A 20,294-nucleotide genomic window follows, 5' to 3' on the forward strand; every position below is an offset into this window, starting at 1 on the left:
TTCCATTTTAGTGGTTGGGTGTTTGCCTTTAGGTGTAGGTGAAGCAGGGCTGAGAAATATCCTTTCCAAAATAGATGCCATCTGAGAAGAGGGCTTTGCAGTGTTCACAGAGAGAAGAAAGAGTTGTTCTAGTATTTCTCAGTTTGTACTTGTCTTGCCTTTGTGATTTTTCTGCAAGGTAATACCTTGTTAAGCAAACTAAGCAATTTAGTGATTATCATATATGTCAATAGAAGCAACATCCTAAAAAGCCACAGCTGTAAGACTTTCTTCATAGAATTTGGTTTCTAATACCAGCTGTAAAATATCCTCCTAACTGTGATTTGTTGCTGCAATGATCCCGTTCTTCCTCTTTCAGAATGAGAAGGCTTTGGGGCATTCCGTGAGCCGCTCGAGTAACATCTCAAAGGTATGTTCCCCGACGTAATTCGGTCTTGAATAAACTTGGGGATACTGGGATTGCTTTTCATGTCGAAACTGGGGCGATACACGCAGCAACGTGGCCAGTAGAAAATGCTTCTTGTGACTGTCTGTCATCGGTAGTCACTCGTGAAACGTTAGAGCTCTCTGGTGTTCTGCAGACTCTCTTTACAGGTCAAATGAAATGGAAGCTACAGTAGGTTTTCTCTTTCACACTGTCAGCCTCTGTAGCTTGGTAGGAGCAAGATAGATGACAGATGCCCGAGATCTTATCTTGGGGGGGAAATCGCTCCAAAAACATCACTCAAGTATGTTCTTTTATATCATAAGCTATCTGATACAGTGTTCTCTGCAAGATATGTATAGCCATGCGTCCCGTAACGTGTATTGGATATGTAGCTAAACGTTATTTTATTGTCACTTCAACCCTGAATTATTGTTAGTGCCACGAAATGCATTGTTCTCCAGGCTTGACCGTGTAAGTATTTTTAAATGTTTGCTATTACAAGCCCAGGTCTTGCAAGGGAAGCGCAGTGCTCTGCCCGGTGTAATCACACTTCTGTGTGTGATGGACACATCAAAAGCACAATATCTTCTGTCCAAGATAACTTATTACAATACGTACTCTACTCCTACTTCTGCATTACAAATGAGAAGGGTATTTTTTTAATTAGCTGGAAGCCTGACACCTTTTTGTTTACACAAGTACACTTAAAGCTTTCGTGCAAGCAAGGCTGTGCTGGTTGACCAGTGTTTTGCACGGGGTGCGTAAGCCTCAGCCCTTCGTTGCCACAGTTGATGACATTGGTAATAGTGATTTTTAATGAGAGACTTAGTCATCATGGCTGTGACAAGCTCAAGTTCCCTTTTTTTCTATTCTGGGTACTTTAAGATACAGGAAGCAATTCATACCTATCTCCAGCAGAGGAAACAGTGGCTGCACTTCATTTAGGGTTTGTATGGGCACGGACAACTTTCACTTTGGAGCAGAAAGATGAGATTACAGGGTGTCTTAAATAACGAGGAGGGCAACTTTCCAGTGCACCAAGGTATTGGCCGAGCTGAAGGTGGTGTTATCACAGAGTGATGTGGGACTGTGTTTTGCATTCAGCATCAGAAAATGTGCATTCACATTTGGATTTTGAAATAAATGTCATGTTGAGTATAACTTCTCATCTGTGCTCTTCTAAAATGGGATTGTGCCTGTTCCTTCTTTCCCTGGTTCTTCTCCTCTTAGGGATCCTTAATTGGATTTTTCAGGCATTGTTCAGCAGAGATGGTAGTTTTATCATTAAGTGTCACTGTACTTTTCCAAGAGTGTCTGAAATTCAGCCCATCAAGCCTTTTGGCAGCAGCAGTTTGGTGCCCAGATGAAGCTGCACGGTTCATCCTTAATTCATGGAGAACTGGTAGCGTGGCAGTGCACTGGGAAGGACCTTGCACTCTGGCAAAGCTCTCCCTGGGAGCGCTGGCAAGTGAGACATCAATATTTGCGTCCATCTCAAAACACTGAAAGGTTCAACACGATTGCTGTGTGTTGCAAAAGCTGAAGTTCTCAAGGGGGTCAAAAGGCAGCTTTGCCAGTTCAACGGGTGAGACTTTTTGGTTGCAAACGTGATTTTCCCAGAGGTATCGATGTTCATACTGCTCCTCCGTCGCCTCTGATCCATTCCATGCACCTACTCCACTCTGGAGAGGCCGCCTAACAAGGGCAAGAGGTGAAAGTCCCATGGGTGGAATCATCATGAGCGTGGTGAGACACTGGCCCAGGTTGCCCAGAGAAGCTGTGGCTGCCCCATCCCTGGAGGGGTTCAAGGCCAGGCTGGATGGGGCTTTGAGCAACCTGGTCTGGTGGGAGGTGTCCCTGCCCAGGGCAGGGGGTTGGAACTGGATGATCTTGAAGGTCCCTTCCAACCCAAACCATTCTGTGATTCCCCTGGTTTGCCTCATACACCCAAACGCCTCCTTGCACATCCAGGCAGTTCAGTGCTAAGCTGCAACAATTTATTTTGCCATCTTTGGGTGGGTTGGCTCTTTCAAGCAATTTTTAGGACAAAGCAGGAAGATTATAGTAGTGGGATGCTGCGTGGAAGCTTAAGTACATGGAAAATTTTTCATTAGTTCTGAGGTTTACTGGGAAGGTGCCTTTTATTTTTGGTTTAGAATAGTGTAACAACCTGACCCAAAAGGCAGATTGTAAAGGAAGAAGGATGGAAATCCTTGGCAGCCTGTATCGCCCTTTCTGAAATCCTCAGAGCTTGTTGACACTACACCATTTTAAGAGGAGCTATTTAACCAAAGTTGAGTTTAATCAATTATATGCTGCATTTCCAGATATGTTGATGTGCGTGTGTACGGAAATAATGATCACGCTTCCTGCAAGTGACTGTTTCAGCTCTAATTTTTCCACCCAAATCTGGCTTACAGCGTAGCGATGTAGCAAACCTGCTACAAAGGCTTGGCGCTGGCACTCAATTCAAAGCCTTTCTGGGGCTGCTGTGTCATTACGAACCCGCTGTGATTATTACTGTGTGTCTTTCCCACTGCTCTCAGTTGCAGAATGTGCTATGAGTGGAAAGGGTTGAGTCAGAACTCAGCCTCCGGCCAAGAGAGGATGCTGTGTGGCTCGGTGTCACCAAGGAAAGCAACGCCCGAGGGCTAAAAGTGGTGGAGGAGGGAAGCAGACAGATGGTGCCGCTGAAAATGAGAGGTGGAAGAACCTCTCCGAAGACGGACCCCAAGGGTTGGGGCCAGGTGGAGCCATCCCTTGGGAGGAAGGGACCAAAAGGCAGTTCTCCAAGAGGCAGATGCTAAGAGAGGCTGAAGAGATGTTAGGACATGTGGCCAGGCCGAGAAAAAACAGTCACCTGAATTCTTGGCTAGAAGCAGCAAAAAAAAAAAGAGTAGGGAATAAGAGGTAGGAGGATCTTCATGTGGTGCCATTGGGTTTCGAGCAGTCTGTTGCCCACTGGGGGATGTGGCGTTCCTCCAGTCCTCCAGGCCCTTCTTGGCTTTTTTGGCATATGTATTTCAAAAGCTCCTTTTAAATCTGCTCCGCGTGAAGCATTGGGATTTCTGGAATCTTTTCTGTGTTTGTTTTGAAATTTAAAAGAAAAAAAAGAAAATCAGGGGTTTTTGGGGTTTTTTTTTCAGGAAGGTTGGGTTGATTTAGTCATGGGACTTGGACATGGCCCAATTCCCAACTTGCCCGGTTCAAGCACAGTGATGCTGATTGAACCCCCCCACCCCCCCGATTGGCACGGGGTGGGTGTACAGCCCACATCCACATCTCAACTGTTTACCCAAAGCCGGCGATTTTGCCAAGAAGCTGCTGTTCACTGGTAAATGACTTCATCCTACAAGCCACACAGAGCTTTTTAAATTAAATTAATTAAAAATTAAAATTTTTAAATTAAGCTTTACAGAAGCTTCGTCCTCTAAATGTAGATGAAATTGACCCTCAAACACAGCGAGTCACTGCGAGCAGCTAAAAAAAGGGATTTTCACAGGGGTGGTAATTCATGCCCTCTGCTCTTAGATAAAGGAATTGTGCTTTACAAGCAGATTAAACGAGGTCACTAACAGAGCCGGTTTGTAAAGAGTTGTCCTCAAATTAGTGATATTGTTTAGCTTTAAAGTGTCTGATATATCCTGAAACTGATGTGATGTATGGAAATATCTTCGGGTCATCTGTGTGCTGTTCCTGCCGTCTGAGGGCTGATTTTAACGTAGTGGGGGAGCACTTCGTAGTCTTGTTTTTGTAGCACTCTAAGGCGTAAACTTTGAAAATGCTAATACTGAGATCACCGCGAAGGGATAAAAAAATGCACTCCTTAAAAAATGCAAATGCTTTGTCTTTTCTGAAGACCTGTACAGTTTTATCTTTTGAGCAGAAGCGCAGTGTAAAGTATTAAATTATTCTTGGGCTGAATGGCAGCCAGTGCAGGCGCAAAGTGGTAGCCTAAGCTTGCTATGAAATTTAAAATCCATTTAGGCTGTTCATCAGCTTGGAACAGATTTAGCAGAGCATATGAATGCACACGTCCGCTGTTGCCTGAAGCTTTGATGGATTCAGCGGGCGTTCGGCCGTAGAAAAGCAGCCCAGGTTTCTCAGTGGCGGAGCTTAGCTGTCCTGTAGTCTATCAGATGACTTTTCTTACTGAAAAGAGCTGGCGTTCTGATCAGGTACATGAGCCTGGGGGTAGGGAAAGAGGAAAAAAAAAAAATAAATTGAAAAATCCTTCTACTGAGCTATTGGGTAAAGGAAAAGACAGGAAAAATTGTGTAGTGTGAAGATTAAGGGATATTCTTTCCCCCCACCCACAAGAGGAAATCATCTCGTGCAGTCGTGTTGGTAAGGAGTGTGATAGTCTCTCTGTGCTGTGATAAATCCCCTCTCCTGGGGCTGGATTCTTTCTTCATAAAGCTATGAGGGCACCCTGTGAAGGAGGAACCTGCAGGAGTTTCCTCTGTTGTTTCCTCAGTCCATTCAAGGTATTTTGAGGAGGATTTTAAGTCAAAATGCTATTATTTTTTTTCCTTCTCCCTGCAGAACCTGTATAGTTGTTACTGGGTTTAATCAACATTCATCCTGTGCTATGGGCAGGTTGAATTACGCTTGGGGAGATTTTGAAAGGATAAATAGCTTCCTTTCTCCAGTGCCTCCGGCTCTGGTATCTCTAGAGAGAGCTCCTGCCAGAATCCTCCTTTAGATTTCTTCAGGAAGAATGAGGCGAAGCTGACTTCAGCTCCGTTCCTAGTTTCTAGCCATAATTTTAATGATAGTCATACACATGATATAAAGTATGGAACAAAGTTTTTCTATCAGTGGGCTGCTGGTTCCTATCAAATTGTTGCCAAAATTACATGGTGGAGTTGACGACCCTGAAAATTTCAGATACCTCTTTCCCATATCTTTTTTTTCTTCCCTCTCCCAGTTTTTTTAACCACTCTCCGTTCTAATAATGCATCTTATCCCAGCTAAAGGCACTTGCTTTTAATATGGGCTGCCAGTCAAAATGGCACAAGCCTGGTGAGGGAGAATTTAATGGAGATGACCAGAAGTTAGTGATGTTTGATCCTGCCATTGATATTTAGGGAAAGCTCTCAAAACCAGCCTGTCTGCCCTTCACAACACCCACTTTGTCTGCGGTGGCCTGTTGTGGCTATCTCAATGTCAGGGTAGTACAGTCGGCATGGCTGGTTGGTCTCATTGCCCGGGTGTGCTGGTTCAGCTGGAGGTCTCCTTTGGCACTTGTGTGGTGACGCGACCGTGTCTGTTCCAGAGATGAGCATTGGAGACCTCACAGCTGCAGTGAACTTCAGGGAGAGCCCTCAGCCAGCGTGTCTGGAATACGGCACTTGCTGAAAGCAGGAAAACACAAATATGTTGCATCCTGGCAGATGGCTGGAGCCAAGCAATTATATCTGTTCTGCAAGTGGCTCCAGAGAAATGATGGATGCGTCCCTCGGGTTTAATCGAGACCTCCCTGCCTGCCTTCAGCCCAGGCTCAGGACTTCTCCAGCAGAGCAGGCAGAGCTGAATTTTGCCACGGCGGATGAGAGGGACCGGGGCTGCCCCTGTCAAAGGGAGGGGAGGTGAATGGGTCAGGGGTGGCGCAACAGAGTCAGATTCCCTGGGTCTTTTAGAAGACATCCTTCCCCTCTCTGAAGACTCACCAGGTGAGCTATGGAGAGCTTTGCACTGACACTTGGCACCTTGTTTTCACAAGGCCTCCAGCAGTGCTGTTTTCTTTGCTAGATCACTGTCCGTACCTAGATCCCGCCAGAGGAACAGGTATGGGGTGGTTGGTCTTGGTTTCTGTGGTGTAAAACTAAGGAGGGAGCAGAGCCTGGAGCTTCCGCTGCCTCTGGAGATGCATCATGTCTAGCAGCAGCCTTGCCGCCTTAATTCACATCTAAATAGGATCTGTGTGAGAGAGATAAAATAGCTCTTTGGAAATGAGTTCTTCTAAAACACAGGGTGTGATAACCCTCCCTCTGATTCTGTCTTTCCCATGTGCTTCTGCTGCATTTGTCATTGTGATGTGTTAATACCAGGAGAGACAAATCTGAGCCAAACAAAACTCCCGGTGACCCATTCATGGCAGATCTCGGTGCTGAAGAAGCATCACTGGGCAGGGGGGCGTTGCTTGGGGTGGTGGTGACTGAAGGTGGTGGGCATCCATCACTGGTTGTGCTTGGGACCGGGGAGCTCTGGGGCAGTGGTGGGAGATGTCTCCACTTGACCAACACCTACTGTGGTGTCTCTTTAATCCCCAGAGGGATGGTGGTAGTTGGAGTTGGCTGAGCGTAGAAGACCATCGCTGTGCTGCTGCTGCTCTTATGGGGAAGAGGCAGACAGAAACCACGGTCTCTTATTTTATTTTATTTCAGCCCAACAGAAGATCATGGTTTTGAAACGGGTTCATCACAGTGTAAAATAAAGGCGAACCCATAATCGAGGCGCCAGGTTGAAATTTGGGTTGTGGAGTGTTTGGCTCCTTGCTCTATTGCTAAATTGGTGTTTGTCTGAAGCTCCTTGTGCTGAAGTTCCTTCAGACTTCTAATCAGTGGAGGAATTCTTCTGGAGTTAAGTTGTTTCTGACTTTTAACCTTCAATGAACAATTTAATAAGGTTTTTAGACTGTGACAAGCCCTGTTCTTTAAAATGAGGTATAATTGCTAGTACTAAAGTGCAGCCCAGAGTGAGACGACAGCAACTATATCCAGAAGTGCCATCTCGGATAATCAGGTTATCTTGGAATGTACCCAAGCCAGTGACATGTTCACTGTGGCTCACGTCAAAGATGATTTTATTTTTGGAGGCAGGGTGGGTTTTTTGCTTTTCAGTGTGCAGCGTGTACTCAAAGTAGGTAATCGGAAAAGGCTGAGTTCCTTCACCAACAGATCACGCTGTTCATGGAGTGGGGGCAGAATGAGAACAACCAGCTGTGGCAGCCCATGTGTGTGTGAGTGTGTGTATATGTGCACATATGTACGTATATATATGCACACGCTTACATTTATATAAAGATATCTATCTTCCTGATGGTACCCTACAGAGAATCATAGAATGGTTAGAGTTGGAAGGGACCTTGAAGATCATTGAGTTCCAACCCCCCTGCCATGGGCAGGGACACCTTCCACCAGACCAGGCTGCTCAAAGCCCCATCCAGCCTGGCCTTGAACCCCTCCAGGGATGGGGCAGCCACAGCTTCTCTGGGCAGCCTGTTCCAGTGCCTCACCACCCTCACAGGAAAGAATTTCTTTCTGGTATCTAATCTAAATCTCCCCTCTTTCAGTTTAAAATCATTATGCCTCGTCCTATGGCTCCCCTCCCTGATCAAGAGTCCCTCCCCATCTCTCCTGTAGCCCCCTTTAGGGACTGGAAGGGGCTCTAAGGTCTCCCTGGAGCCTTCTCTTCTCCAGGCTGAACCCCCCCAACTCTCTCAGCCTGTCTTCATAGGAGAGGTGCTCCAGCCCTCAGATCATCTTCGTGTCCTCCTCTGAACCCATTCCAACAGGTCCGTGTCCTTCCTGTGGTGAGGACTCCAGAGCTGGACACAGTGCTCCAGGTGGGATCTCACCAGAGCAGAGCAGAGGGGTAGAATCACCTCCAGGGATTGCTGCCTTCAGAGTCACTGCCATTATCTGCCCACCATTGCAGAAGGCCACGCTGTGACCTCACTGAATTGCAGTAGATGGGAATGTCAATATACATAATTAACTAACTATTGACCTTTAGTCCTGAGCTATTTTAGGCAACTAGTCTGGCTGTTCAGGGTAACTTGCTAGCACATAACTCCTGGGGCTTGTCGTTGGAGGTGATGATATTCCTTCATTTGAAGGGCATGAAAGTCCACAGAGATTCAGCAAATGGAGTTAGAAGGGTTGAGGCTTAGGTCGCCTACCACATAATGAGCGTGGCACAACCCCCCTGTGACAAGGAATGCTTTAAAACCTGTTACCATTGTCTCCACTGTAAGTAGCCAGTCCAGCCAAGGTGCTGCTGGTGGGGCATTGAGGATGGTGTGTGCACCAGAAGCTACAGAGCAGTTGAAGGCTTTGCTTATTTTCCCAGCCTCTTCAGAGCTGAGCCTCGCGTGGGAGCAACCTCAGAGCTCCAGGCTAGCTGGATCCACCTCTCTATTGCGTCCACCCATCACGTTGCCTCTTCTTTGCCCTTCTCTTGGCCCAAGGCCACCAGGTTTCTTCTTTTCTGAGGCACCTCTCAGGCTGATCTTAGGTATCTGAGGCACCTCTCGGATACAGCAGATGGCTGCTGTATCTGAGTCAGTAAACCCAGATGGACTGGTGTGGACTGGTGCTGCCTGCATCTCTGCTTCTAGGACTGGCAGAACTTATATCTTGGGCTCTTGGCAGCAGTTTGCATTTTACTGTGCTCTTGTCTTGCCGTTGAGTTGTGCCTCGCCGTTGGAGGCTCGTTGCCCTAATGGACTGATGTTCCTCCGGCACCCGAAGCTGGGGAAGTGACTGGTGTTAAACAAGCTCAGTCAAAGAAGTGGTTAGTTCTACCTCACCTCGCCATCCTCATCTGATTTGCGATGCAGCTGGGTAAATAGTTCCACCAGCAAAAAGCGTGGGAAGGAAAGGAGGGATGGACCGAGAGACTGGAGGCTCATTGAGCCGTGGCTTTTGGTGGCCCCCACAGCTTACGTGAGCTTAAACCCAGGGTGGGGGCGAAACTTCCTCCAGTGTTTTGTTGTTCCGCTTTGTGGTGCCTTTCCAAGCGTGTTAGCTTCTGTTCCTATTTTGGTTGTATTTGCATTATGTATAAAGACGGAGCAAAGGAGTTCCTGTACCGGAGCAGGAAAAGAGGAGGAAAAGGAAGCGTGCCTCAGATGTGGGGTTTTTGCAAGCTGTCCTGAACAAAAAGGGAATAGTAAGCATGAAATGCAAATGAAATTCCACAATTTCTTGTTTGTCCCAGCTTCTCGATTTCCCAAGAGGCAAGACTTTGGCGCTGTCTTGGTGCCAGTGGATCAAGAAACCAGGAACGTGGTTTCGGAAGGGAAATTTTGGATCACTGAATCTACTCATCTGCTATTAGACACTCACATCATATATACCCCTCTTTTTTTTTTTTTTCAAAAGCTTCATTGCTAAAGTGAAGGAGTAGAGAGATCGGATTCATTCTAAGCAGGTTACCTTCTGTGATTTGCTTATAAAATAAAACCCGAGACAGATTTATTAATTGATTTGTGCCTCCATTTCCAGCACTATATGGCTCTGTTTCCATGGCAGAATGCAACATGCTGCTTTACTGGTTCAATATTTTGTTTTTAGAAGATTGCTAAATATGTCTTTTTAAATAATTCATCATTTCAGTCTTACTAAGTTGCATTTGCATAATTACAGCAGCAGATTATAGTGTGTCAGGTCTTTCACTAACTTGTCAGTCTTTCTTTAAAAAAAAGTAATTACCGCACAAACTCGTTTTAAAAGAGATGATTTGAAGTCAGGGAGGTACTTGCTTTTAGGAGAGGTTAAGCATTAAATAGAGAACAAATTTCTGAGTGATACCTGAATTCATCTCACTGTATGATCAGCATCGTCTATCATCAGCACATGCAAGTGGTGTAAAACGGGAAAAACCATAGTTTCCAGGACAAAGCTAATAATTGGTCTTTAATTTGTTTCGTCGCAATCATATAACATAGGTCAGCTTGTTTTCTCGCCCAAGGTTATTCTCTTGGGGATTTTTCTATGCGTGTATTTAGCTGGGTAGGGTGGGAAATCCTACAGGGAACACGGAACTGCTGGAGAGGGTACAGCAGAGGGCCACAAAGGTGATGAGGGGACTAGAACATCTCTCTTATGAGGAAAGGCCGAGGGATCTGGGTCTTTTTAGTCTGGAGAAGAGAAGACTGAGGGGGGATCTGATCAACGCCTATAAATACTTAAAGGGTGGGTGTCAGGAGGATGGGGCCAGTCTTTTTTCAGTGGTGCCCAGGGACAGGACAAGAGGGAACGGGCACAAACTGGAACATAGGAAGTTCCACCTAAACGTGAGGAGAAACTTCTTTCCTGTGAGGGTGGCAGAGCCCTGGAAGAGGCTGCCCAGAGAGGTGGTGGAGTCTCTGTCTCTGGAGACATTCAAAACCCGCCTGGACACATTCCTGTGCACCCTGCTCTGGGTGGACCTGTTTTGGCAGGGGGGTTGGGCTAGATGATCTCCAGAGGTCCCTTCCAACCCCATATCATTCTGTGAAATAAGTTACAGAGTCTTCCTGCGGATCAAGAGGTGTGTGTTGGAGTCTTGCCCTCGACTCTTGCAGACCCAGTGGCAAATGGATACCTGTTTTTTCAGGCTTGGGACATGCCAGCGTGAGGCCAGATACGTTGCTCGCTGCAGTGCTGTTGGGTAGAGAAACAAAACCTTAACAGATGAGTCCTGTAAATCGGAAGATGATGGTTGTATCTGTATTTATAAAGTAGTGTGTGTGTGTCCTTGCGTACCCGTCTTCTCTCGCCAAGGAAGAAGAGTGTGTTGTGTGATGAGGGACTTGCTTTTGTTATGAGAGTGTAAAAGCCTGCAGCCACCTTGTTTAAATACAACATAGGGGCTTTTAATAAATGAAGTTTAGAATTGAAGAGACCTCCAGGAAGAGTCGAGAAGTTTCTGTTAGTGTCCCACAGAACATAGCATCAGGAAAGGCCTGTAATAACAGCCCATCAAGTCCCAGCTCTGAGACAATGATCATTCTCACCATATTGATTTTTGGAGGCTTGTCTGTTAAGCGTTAAATATGCCAATATGCTTTATCTTTTTGAGTTAATTCAGCTGAATTCTTCAGTTATTCTACTTCTCACTGTGCTCTTGGTGGGTCTTATGAATGTGACTGCTGCTGCACCTCTTCTCCAAGCAGGTGGAAGACGCTGTCAAGAGGAAGAGGAGGATGAAAGGCCTCGCGAAGTCCAAAGAGTACTTTGGGGAATGGTCTGGTTTGGCAGGTGGTGCTCGTGTGCATATGCCAGGATGGAAAATAAGCCCCAAGCAGTGTCTGAGTTACTGAATTACTGCCTCGTGAAACAGAAAAAAATAACCAACCCAAGCCTCTAATCTCTTGACATCATTACAAGTGGAAGGATGAGCTATTGTGAGGAAGCTAAATTCCGACTAGTCTATACACACACCTCCATCTAATTATTCTAATTACTGTAGCGTTGCTCATTTCCTGAGCTATTGTTTCGTGCGATGTTTGACAGCTGGCAGGTTCCGCACCAGAGATGGCCGCGTGTGACCTTGGGAGGAAACATTTCTGATCTGATTACTGCTTTTCCAGGGAAGAGGCTGCTTGAGCTCCCTTTTTAGTGTTTTACAGTAAAGCCACTTCCTTGCGACTGGCCCTTGAGCATCTGATATAGAGCGATATCTGCCTCCATATGCTGTGTTTAACACTGAAGGTGACTGCTGTGCGTACTAAAAACTCTTCCCACTTGTGACTTGCTGTTTGTTTGTTTTAATTTCACTGCAGGCTGGAAGTCCAACCTCCATCTCTGCCCCCCATAGCTTCTCTCGGACTTCTGTTACCCCATCCAACCAGGACATCTGCAGGTAAAGTCTGTTGTTTGTGTGGCTACAGTCAGGCCCGTGCGAGGTCCAAATTAAGCAAAACCCACACTGAAAAAGCACATGTGTACGGGGAAGTAAGCGATGTGGGGGTTCCCATTTGAGACGTCCCATTTGTTTGACTCGACTGCTGTCTAACACCGCTTCGTTGAATCCCACTGACTGTTCGGCCCCGCTATGTTTGCCCTTCCCACCCTAGCCGTAATTCTCATCTCTTCGCTTTTAATTATACGTGTTCTCTTACGTAATCGGTTTGGTTTTTTTTTCACTTTCTGTGCTTTTATTCCACTGTTCTGCATGCAGTTCCAGTGCAGTGTTTTCTGAGTGTTGTCATCACAGTCCAGTGCAGTCCGCTGTTGTCTTGAAAAATCCTCACTGCCAGAGCCCCCTGACACAAGGGGTCACTGTGACAGTAATCTGTCAGGACGCCTTACACGCGGCCAAGAGAAACTCCCGTGGGCAGGATCGGGGCCAGGCGCTCAGGTCTGCTAAGAACGTAAAGCCCACCCGCGCCCTGAAATTCTCCAAGTCCCTCAACGACGTGGACCAGAAGGCGCAGGGCACCAGCGAGTGCTTTGACTACGTGGAGCGGACGCGCTCGGAAGGCAAACTGATCCCGGCTCAAGAGCAGTGTTTGAGGATTAACAAATTTCATCTTAAAGAGAGGAAACCGCTCAGTCTCAGGCCTCTTTCTTTTAGCAATTCTAAGCACTCCTACATCCCTTCCCTTTCCAACTACTCGAGCGCCTCGGGAGGAGCCGAGAACCACAGCGCTGTGCATATCCCCTTGCTGGAGGACAAAGTGGACTATGACACCTCAAGGAGCAAAAAACTGCTGCGTTACCTTTTTTCCTTCTCCCACACCTCCAGCACCAGCAGCCTGCATAAGTTCCATGAGCTGGAGAGCTATTCCAGTCACTTCCAAGCGGAGAAGTCCTCCAGCGTGCTGGTGGAGAGCACTGACTTCTGCTCCGATGACATGGGAGACGACGACGTCTTTGAGGACAGCACCTCCGTGAAACTGAGAACAAAAGAGCAGCGGGCCCCGCTCTGTTCCGTTGAGAAGGACAGTGACCTTGACTGTCCTTCCCCCCTCTCAGAAAAATTCCCCCCTCTCTCCCCTGTGTCCACATCGGGGGATACCTGCAGGTTGGTTGACCAGAGAACCGCCGACCTCCGAGCCCTCCCACGTGCGGTGGTGACCCTTCTGCTTCCCCCCCTGCCTTTGTGCCGTGTCTTGTCTTTCCTTGTCACCCTGTCGCCTTGCTTTAATACCTGCGATTCGCAGCATGCGGCCTTCTCTCTGCTGTCCCGCACCCCTCTGATGCACTTAACAAGGCTACTAAGCAAAAGAATTTCCTTTGGAGTCAAATAAATTGCAATTCGGTTTGGGGTTTGGAGGTTCTGAGATGGTGTTTTTTCTCTTATCAGTGCCCAAACTGGGAATATCATGAGAGAACTAAAGGCCAAGGTGAACGTGTCTTAGCTTTTAATGGGCGCTGTGTTGTCCTGACCGTCACTGCTGGTTTGGTCAGAGGGTGGGGAGTCAGGAGGAAAACAGACTGTTTGAAAATTGCTGCTGAGATCAGGTCAATGTAGCTCAAGATACTTTTTTTTTTTTTTTTTTTCATCTTTTCCTCATAGTTTGTATCCCACCGCACTCTTTTTTTTAAAGGGCTTTCTGGATGCCTTAGTCGAAAGGGGGATCTGAGGGCTGGGTGTTAGTGGTGGGCCCGTGGGATGTCCGTAGTGTGAGGTCCCAAAAAGGATGGGTGTCCTAGTTCCAGCTAAAGAGGATTAATCATCAGCCAGCTCTGGACTGTCTTCATGGTGACTTCTCTGCAGGTGTGCCCCGTCCCGGCTCCAAAATGCAGCCGAGGAGCAGGAGTCACCAAGTACAGGAGCAAATGTCCCATCCCTCTACCTAGCATTTTACTATCCTAATCTTTCTCCTCCCTGATGGCACTTTCCGAAGCTGCCTTTGTTACTACTTGCCAATATTATTTTGATTTTTCCCCCTCATTACCAGCAAAATCTAGCTCTGTGCTGGCTTGTCATCAACAAGCCGCTGTTGCCATCCGCCCACTCCCTCATTTCCACTTGCCAGCTCTCAGCAAGGTCGCAAGAGGCAAGATGCTACACATCAGTCAAGAGATTTCAGTATTAGACAGGGGTGGCAGCGGGCCAGGACGTGCTTCACATATGCTTAGTAACGTATATTCATTCCCCAAGCTCCTTATCCATCCTCTCCCCCCCCTCCTTTCAATTCATGGCCTCTCCTACGTGGTTAGAAGGAGTGGGTGATGATGTTTGGTGCAACCCAAGGGCTGTGTGTATAAATTGAAGCTGGAAATCAAATGGCAGCACCTGTTAGTAACGCTGTATCGGGTGTCCTTGCCCTCTGCACGCTTGAGCTGGGATGGAAACGGGGAATTCTGCAGAGCTGATGCTTCCTTAGCAGCTCCTTGCGAAGCTGGAATCGGAGAGCAAAACCACTAGTCCATTTAGAGTAGGTGTATTTTGGGGAGGATTCAGTGCTTTCCAGTGTGGATCTGTCTCTCAGCAATTGGCACTAGAAATAATCACTCCTAGGCTGTCTAAATTAACTCTTCGTGATACAGGGGTGGGCTGTTTCACCATGGGTTTGGGAATTTTGTTTTATCTTCTGTTTCAGATCGTAATCCATGAGTAGCTGCACCTCTCTATGCATCTTTTGTCTTGGGAAGTGCTGTCTGTCCTGTTTAAATGCTGTTTTCAGTTAAGTGCTGTTGTTCTGGATGAAGCCTTGTCATTTCTTCCCTTGTTTTTTTTTTTTTTTTCCCTTTTGGGGTACCGCATTTCTGTCAGGCTCCACGTGTCCGCCTCATCTGTTGGAAAGCAGCTGCCTGGTGTCTGTGCTCAGTTATTTTGTGCCTGTGTGTGTGCTTGCTCAGCGACGGAGTTCTTTAGTTTTAGCTCCTTTGTGGAACGCGTCCCTTTGATATGTATGTCTCAGGATTCCTCAGCGGGATGGCTGCGTGTGATCACAGATATTACATGCCTCCCCCACCTCCCTTCTGCTTCCTCTTCTCCTAATGAGCAGCTTTGCTTCTGATCCAGGATATGTCACTGCGAAGGAGACGATGAGAGCCCTTTGATTACCCCCTGTCACTGCACGGGAAGTCTTCATTTCGTGCACCAGGCCTGCCTGCAGCAGTGGATCAAGAGCTCGGACACGCGGTGCTGCGAGCTCTGCAAGTACGAGTTCATCATGGAGACAAAGCTGAAGCCTTTGCGAAAGGTAGGGACGAGACCCGCTTCCCCAGGGAAAGGCTTCGTTAGGCACAGATCCACTCTGAAAAGAGGCAACCCTTCCCCATGAGTGCCCCACACCTATTTATCATGTTTCTGGGGCTCCTTAGTAAGTCTGGTATAGGTTAGAATCACAGAATCATAAAATGGTTTGGGTTGGAAGGGACCTTAAAGATCATCCAGTTCCAACCCCCCTGCCCTGGGCAGGGACACCTCCCACCAGACCAGGTTGCTCAAAGCCCCCTCCAACCTGGCCTTGAACACCTCCAGGGATGGGGCAGCCACAGCTTCTCTGGGCAACCTGTTCCAGTGTCTCACCACCCTCACAGGAAAGAATTTCTTCCTCGTATCTAATCTAAATCTCCCCTCTTTCAATTTAAAACCGTCCCCTCTTGTCCTGTCACTCCCCTCCCTGACCAAGAGTCCCTCCCCATCTCTCCTGTAGCCCCTTTTAGGGACTGGAAGGCCAATATATGTGGAGTGGGAAGTCCACGCTGCAGCCATCCAAAATCTGTTACGAGAACTTGTCCAGTTCCTAAAAGTGACTCCCAGGAGAAAATAGAGCAGATTTCAAACACTTCTTGGTGCTTTTTACGGAGATATACAATCAGCAAAGTATATAGCTTAGTGTGTCTGGTTGACAGGATGAGAGGATGACCTCTACTTAGGTCTGCGGTGAATCCTTGCCTTCTAAGAACTGCAGATTTTTCCTTGGTAGCCCCTTGGCACAGAGCACAGTACCTCTGAGCTGCAATATTGGCCGTCGTCATAGGCTCTGTTATCTGCACAGACAATACTTCGCACAGCCCAGCCACGGGATATTAAAGGAATTACTCTAGGGAATCCCAAGTAAAGAGAGTTGCTGTAGGTGGCCGTTGGCTGCTGGCTTTTCTGTGCTTTCTCTGCCTGGAGTGGGTGGGAAACATTTTCTGAATATTTGTGCCCTGTGAGAAAAAGCTGTTGGGCATCGTCAGAAATGAATCCCTCAGCATCGTTAGTTATATCTGAACAAGGTCACCTGTGGGAAAGAGACCAGATGCCAGAAGGTAGGGACAGAGCTATAAAGAGAAGGAGAAGGAATTCACCTCTTAAATACATCTAAAGAATCTCGTAGAGGTTCAGCTGCAGCCAGAAGATGAGCTGCCTCTGTATCTTCAACTCAGCCGTTATGGTAGCCTGTCAGTCAGGAGAAAACTGTCCGAAACTGGTGATTATGAACAGGATGGGACAAATAACAGGGTTTGTGCTTGTCTGTAGGGTGGAAACGGAACTAAACATCCTCAGCGTCTCAAGGTTGTGTCACAGCAGAGTGCATTGGTCTGTTCAAACACCAAGTTACTCAGGGAAGAGGATGAGAAAAAAAATGTATCACGATTTAAGTGAAGATGGGGGGAGACAAGAGAAGGATGCTTTGTTTTAAAATTTCAATGGGGGAAAAAGAAAAGACATTAAATCTAAATTTTCAGCTGATATTTTTTGTGGTTCAACAACACTTTAAAAGCCCAGAAATGCTGACTATTGTAATTGGGAAATGCCACATGCTGTGTCATCGGAATAATGCAGGAGGGACCTATAGATTTTAGTTTCCTCTCTGGGCCTGTGCATAGTTTGCAGAATTATCTTCTCTTTTGCTGTGCAGTCGTGTCTCTTGAGGAGATGAGATGGTACGAGTTGGTGTGGTGGCTGTGGAGCCAGCAGTTCACAGGAGAGCGGAGGAGCTCAAGCTGTGGAACAGAAAGGAGAAATGCAAATTAATCAAAATACAAGTCCCTGTGGCTCTGTAAGAGCATTCACAAATAGATTTCACACACTTACATTTTGACAAATTAATTAATTTATGCTTTCTATCAAAAGTAAACACCTCATTTTCAAAGTCCTTCTGCAAATTATTCTAGGAGACATCAAATGCACCTCTCTAGAAACAGACAGGTACGTATGAGAAGCTTATGTGCCCCAGCCTATATTTTGTGAAAGTGTGAGAAAAACCCGTCTTAACTCTCTGTTCCAGGCAGACACGCCAAGGGGTGCATAACCCACATGCAAAAGCTTGTATCATATACATAGGGGAAATTGCCAAAAAAAAATTATTTAAAAAAAAGCTTCCAGGTCTCTGAGGTGAAAAAAAAAAAAAGCTGGTTTTGAACAATTCCTTGCATCTATACTAATTGTCTAGTTTCTTTGTAGCTTTCCTAAATGACTGCAACCTGACTTTGGGGTTTCTATTTGGGCTGTATGAACTTTATGGATAGAGGCAGGTCCAGGGATTTAATTTGCTGCCTCCTTTCACTTAGAAAAGCTGTCCAGTTCTAGTGTATATTCTTAGGACATGTATCTTTAAGTGCACTTGAAACTGAAAATAAAATACGGGTGTCGCTGCTGTAAGTAGTGTTAAATGTGAGTGAAGACTGAGTGAAAGCCCAAGGTGGGCTGCCCGCCGTCACACACGTGCTGTTCTCAGAGCAATAATCCCATCTGACTTTTAAAATCCATCTTCGGAGGAAACCGGTCTCCTGCCTGGTTTTTGTTCTTATCAGTGTTCTCTTTTCCTGCTCTCTAGTAACTGCAGTAAACGCTTAATCTCTTGCTCTGCTTCTGGGTTTCTCGGCAGTGGGAGAAGCTGCAGATGACGGCCAGCGAGAGGAGGAAGATCGTATGCTCCGTAACATTCCATATCATTGCCATCACCTGCGTCGTCTGGTCTCTCTACGTCCTCATAGACAGGACAGCGGAGGAGATCAAACAGGGACAGACGACTGGTATGTTACTTGCTTATCTTCCCGCTTAGTCTCTTGGAATAATTATTTATCCTGAATGCAGAGAGGATGCGGAGCACGAGTGCGCAGGTAATATTTATATTCAGACTCGTCAGCTTTAGCCTGAGGTTGGGTTGGTTGAAAAACACAGGTGTAAAATCACAGAATCACAGAATGGTAGGGGTTGGAAGGGACCTCTGGAGATCATCCAGTCCAACCCCCTGCCAGAGCAGGGTCACCCAGAGCAGGGTGCACAGGAACGTGTCCAAGGGGGTTTGAATGTCTCCAGAGACGGAGACTCCACCACCTCTCTGGGCAGCCTCTTCCAGGGCTCTGCCACCCTCACAGGAAAGAAGTTCCTCCTCATGTTTAGGTGGAACTTCCTGTGTTCCAGTTTGTGCCTGTTCCCTCTTGTCCTGTCCCTGGGCACCACTGAAAAAAGACTGGCCCCATCCTCCTGACACCCTCCCTTTAAGTATTTATAGGCGTTGATGAGATCCCCCCTCAGTCTTCTCTTCTCCAGACTAAAAAGACCCAAGTCCCTCAGCCTTTCCTCATCAGAGAGATGTTTATAGCCCTGGTTTAGTTAAATCAGAGTAAGTTCATCTGTGGGTGCTTTTTAAGCCTATTTCAAGTCAATTTAGTGTGCCCTTGTGAAGTGCACAGATACCAGAGCTAATCCACTGTAGCCAGAAACAAAATTGCACTGCCTTAGCTAATTTGATTTTGAATTGGAACACTTACTGAGCAGATGAGGATGTAGGCATTTGTTTGCTGCTATGGCTACCTTTTAACTGAGCAAAACCAGAAGAGTTTTTAAAAAGAGAAGCAGTGAGAGGAACCTAAATCCAAATCTTTGAGGTAAATCAGGGTGAACAGGGTTTTCTTTCTACTTGGTCATCTGTGGGGTGGGTTAGCACAAGTTTCCTGTGAGAGCCACATTAGACTGGAGAAATCTTTCTGAGCAGTTGTGCCTGAAGCAGTAGAAATTCAGCCTGATTCTTAGAACTCCAGTTCATGCAACTGAGATAAGGTTCACTGCAGTTCATGTGGTGGCTGCTGCCCCACTGCAGGGACATCTCTGCTCCTTGAATAGAAGGTTTTTCTTTAGTGTGCCGGCTGTAAACTCACCAAATTTAAATTCCTTTACCTTGGGTGTCCTGGATTGCGAATTTGCATCCATCATAGAACTGTTTTTTGGGAAGCTGAGGTGTCCCTGAAGGTGGGGATGGAAGGGATGGGCATCCCTCTGTGAGCAGTTTGTCCTTGCTCACAGAGCATTGCGTGCCAGTTGAACTCACAGTTGGAAAATGTTTTGCTGCTGATTGAAGAGCATCATAGAATCATAGAATGGTTTGGGTTGGAAGGGACCTTAAAGACAATCTCATTCCAACCCCCTGCCATGGGCAGGGACACCTCCCACCAGACCAGGTTGCTCAAAGCCCCATCCAGCCTGGCCTTTAACCCCTCCAGGGATGGGGCATCCGTCATCTGGGGAGGCAGCTGAGCATCAGTGAACCTGCAGATCCACAGAGCCGTTTACAGTGTCTTCAGAGCAGATCCATACTTCAAACTGATCATTTCTCATCTGGGCTGTAGTTGGATCGTTCATGACTTCAGCCGGGGAGCTGCTTGGAATGAAATCTTTGCGTTTCTGTTCCATCCGAACCCATCTCTTCCATCTATGCTGAAAATTGTTGGCCTTTCAGTGTAAGGTTACCATATGGTAATGAAAAGCCTATGCTTTCAAAGATTTATTCTCTCCAGGTTATTTTAGCCAAGAAAGAGATCAGATCACCGCGAATGGGAGGTTCAGTGTGAATAGTTAGTACTTGTTCCAATGCTGCCTTCGCTCCCTTCATTTGGATATTCAATCTGGGGAGTGCTGTAATGAGCTGAGGGGTATGGGGAGCGTGTGTGGGTACATATTCACGTCTCCACAGGGGCAACTATGTGCTGTCACGGCTACAGATGGCATCAGATTGCTCACCTGTGAATCAGGCGTTCAGGTATTAATCACGAGTGGGAATTCATCAGTAGTCACACTGCAGTGCCCTCTATATTTCGGGCCTAAAATGTTTCCATTCCTCCCACGCTACCGTGTATTTCCAAAAGAACACTGACCTGTGTCTTGGTAAACACTTGGAATACTTGGGAGACCGTGATTTTATTCTCGGAGACAGCGGATAGCGGGTGATTCAGCACTGTTTCATATCCACCTTGTGATGCTGCTT

General features: G+C 46.8%; 1 protein-coding gene across 2 annotated transcripts in view; it reads left to right on the forward strand.

The window, feature by feature from the left end:
* The window catches only part of MARCHF8 (membrane associated ring-CH-type finger 8), a 98,538-nt gene that overhangs the window by 72,476 nt on the left and 5,768 nt on the right, over positions 1-20,294 (forward strand). Inside the window, exons 3-7 of one of the 2 annotated variants that reach the window (XM_074154460.1) lie at positions 359-409; positions 11,922-12,001; positions 12,320-13,165; positions 15,116-15,296; positions 17,916-18,063. In XM_074154460.1, coding sequence (XP_074010561.1) covers positions 359-409; positions 11,922-12,001; positions 12,320-13,165; positions 15,116-15,296; positions 17,916-18,063 — 1,306 coding nt within the window. The remainder of the gene's footprint in view (positions 1-358; positions 410-11,921; positions 12,002-12,319; positions 13,166-15,115; positions 15,297-17,915; positions 18,064-20,294) is intronic. The other variant, XM_074154461.1, reaches the window with a different exon arrangement.

This window comes from Numenius arquata, chromosome 10 (assembly GCF_964106895.1).
Source record: "Numenius arquata chromosome 10, bNumArq3.hap1.1, whole genome shotgun sequence".
In the NCBI taxonomy this organism is placed as follows: Eukaryota; Metazoa; Chordata; class Aves; order Charadriiformes; family Scolopacidae; genus Numenius; species Numenius arquata.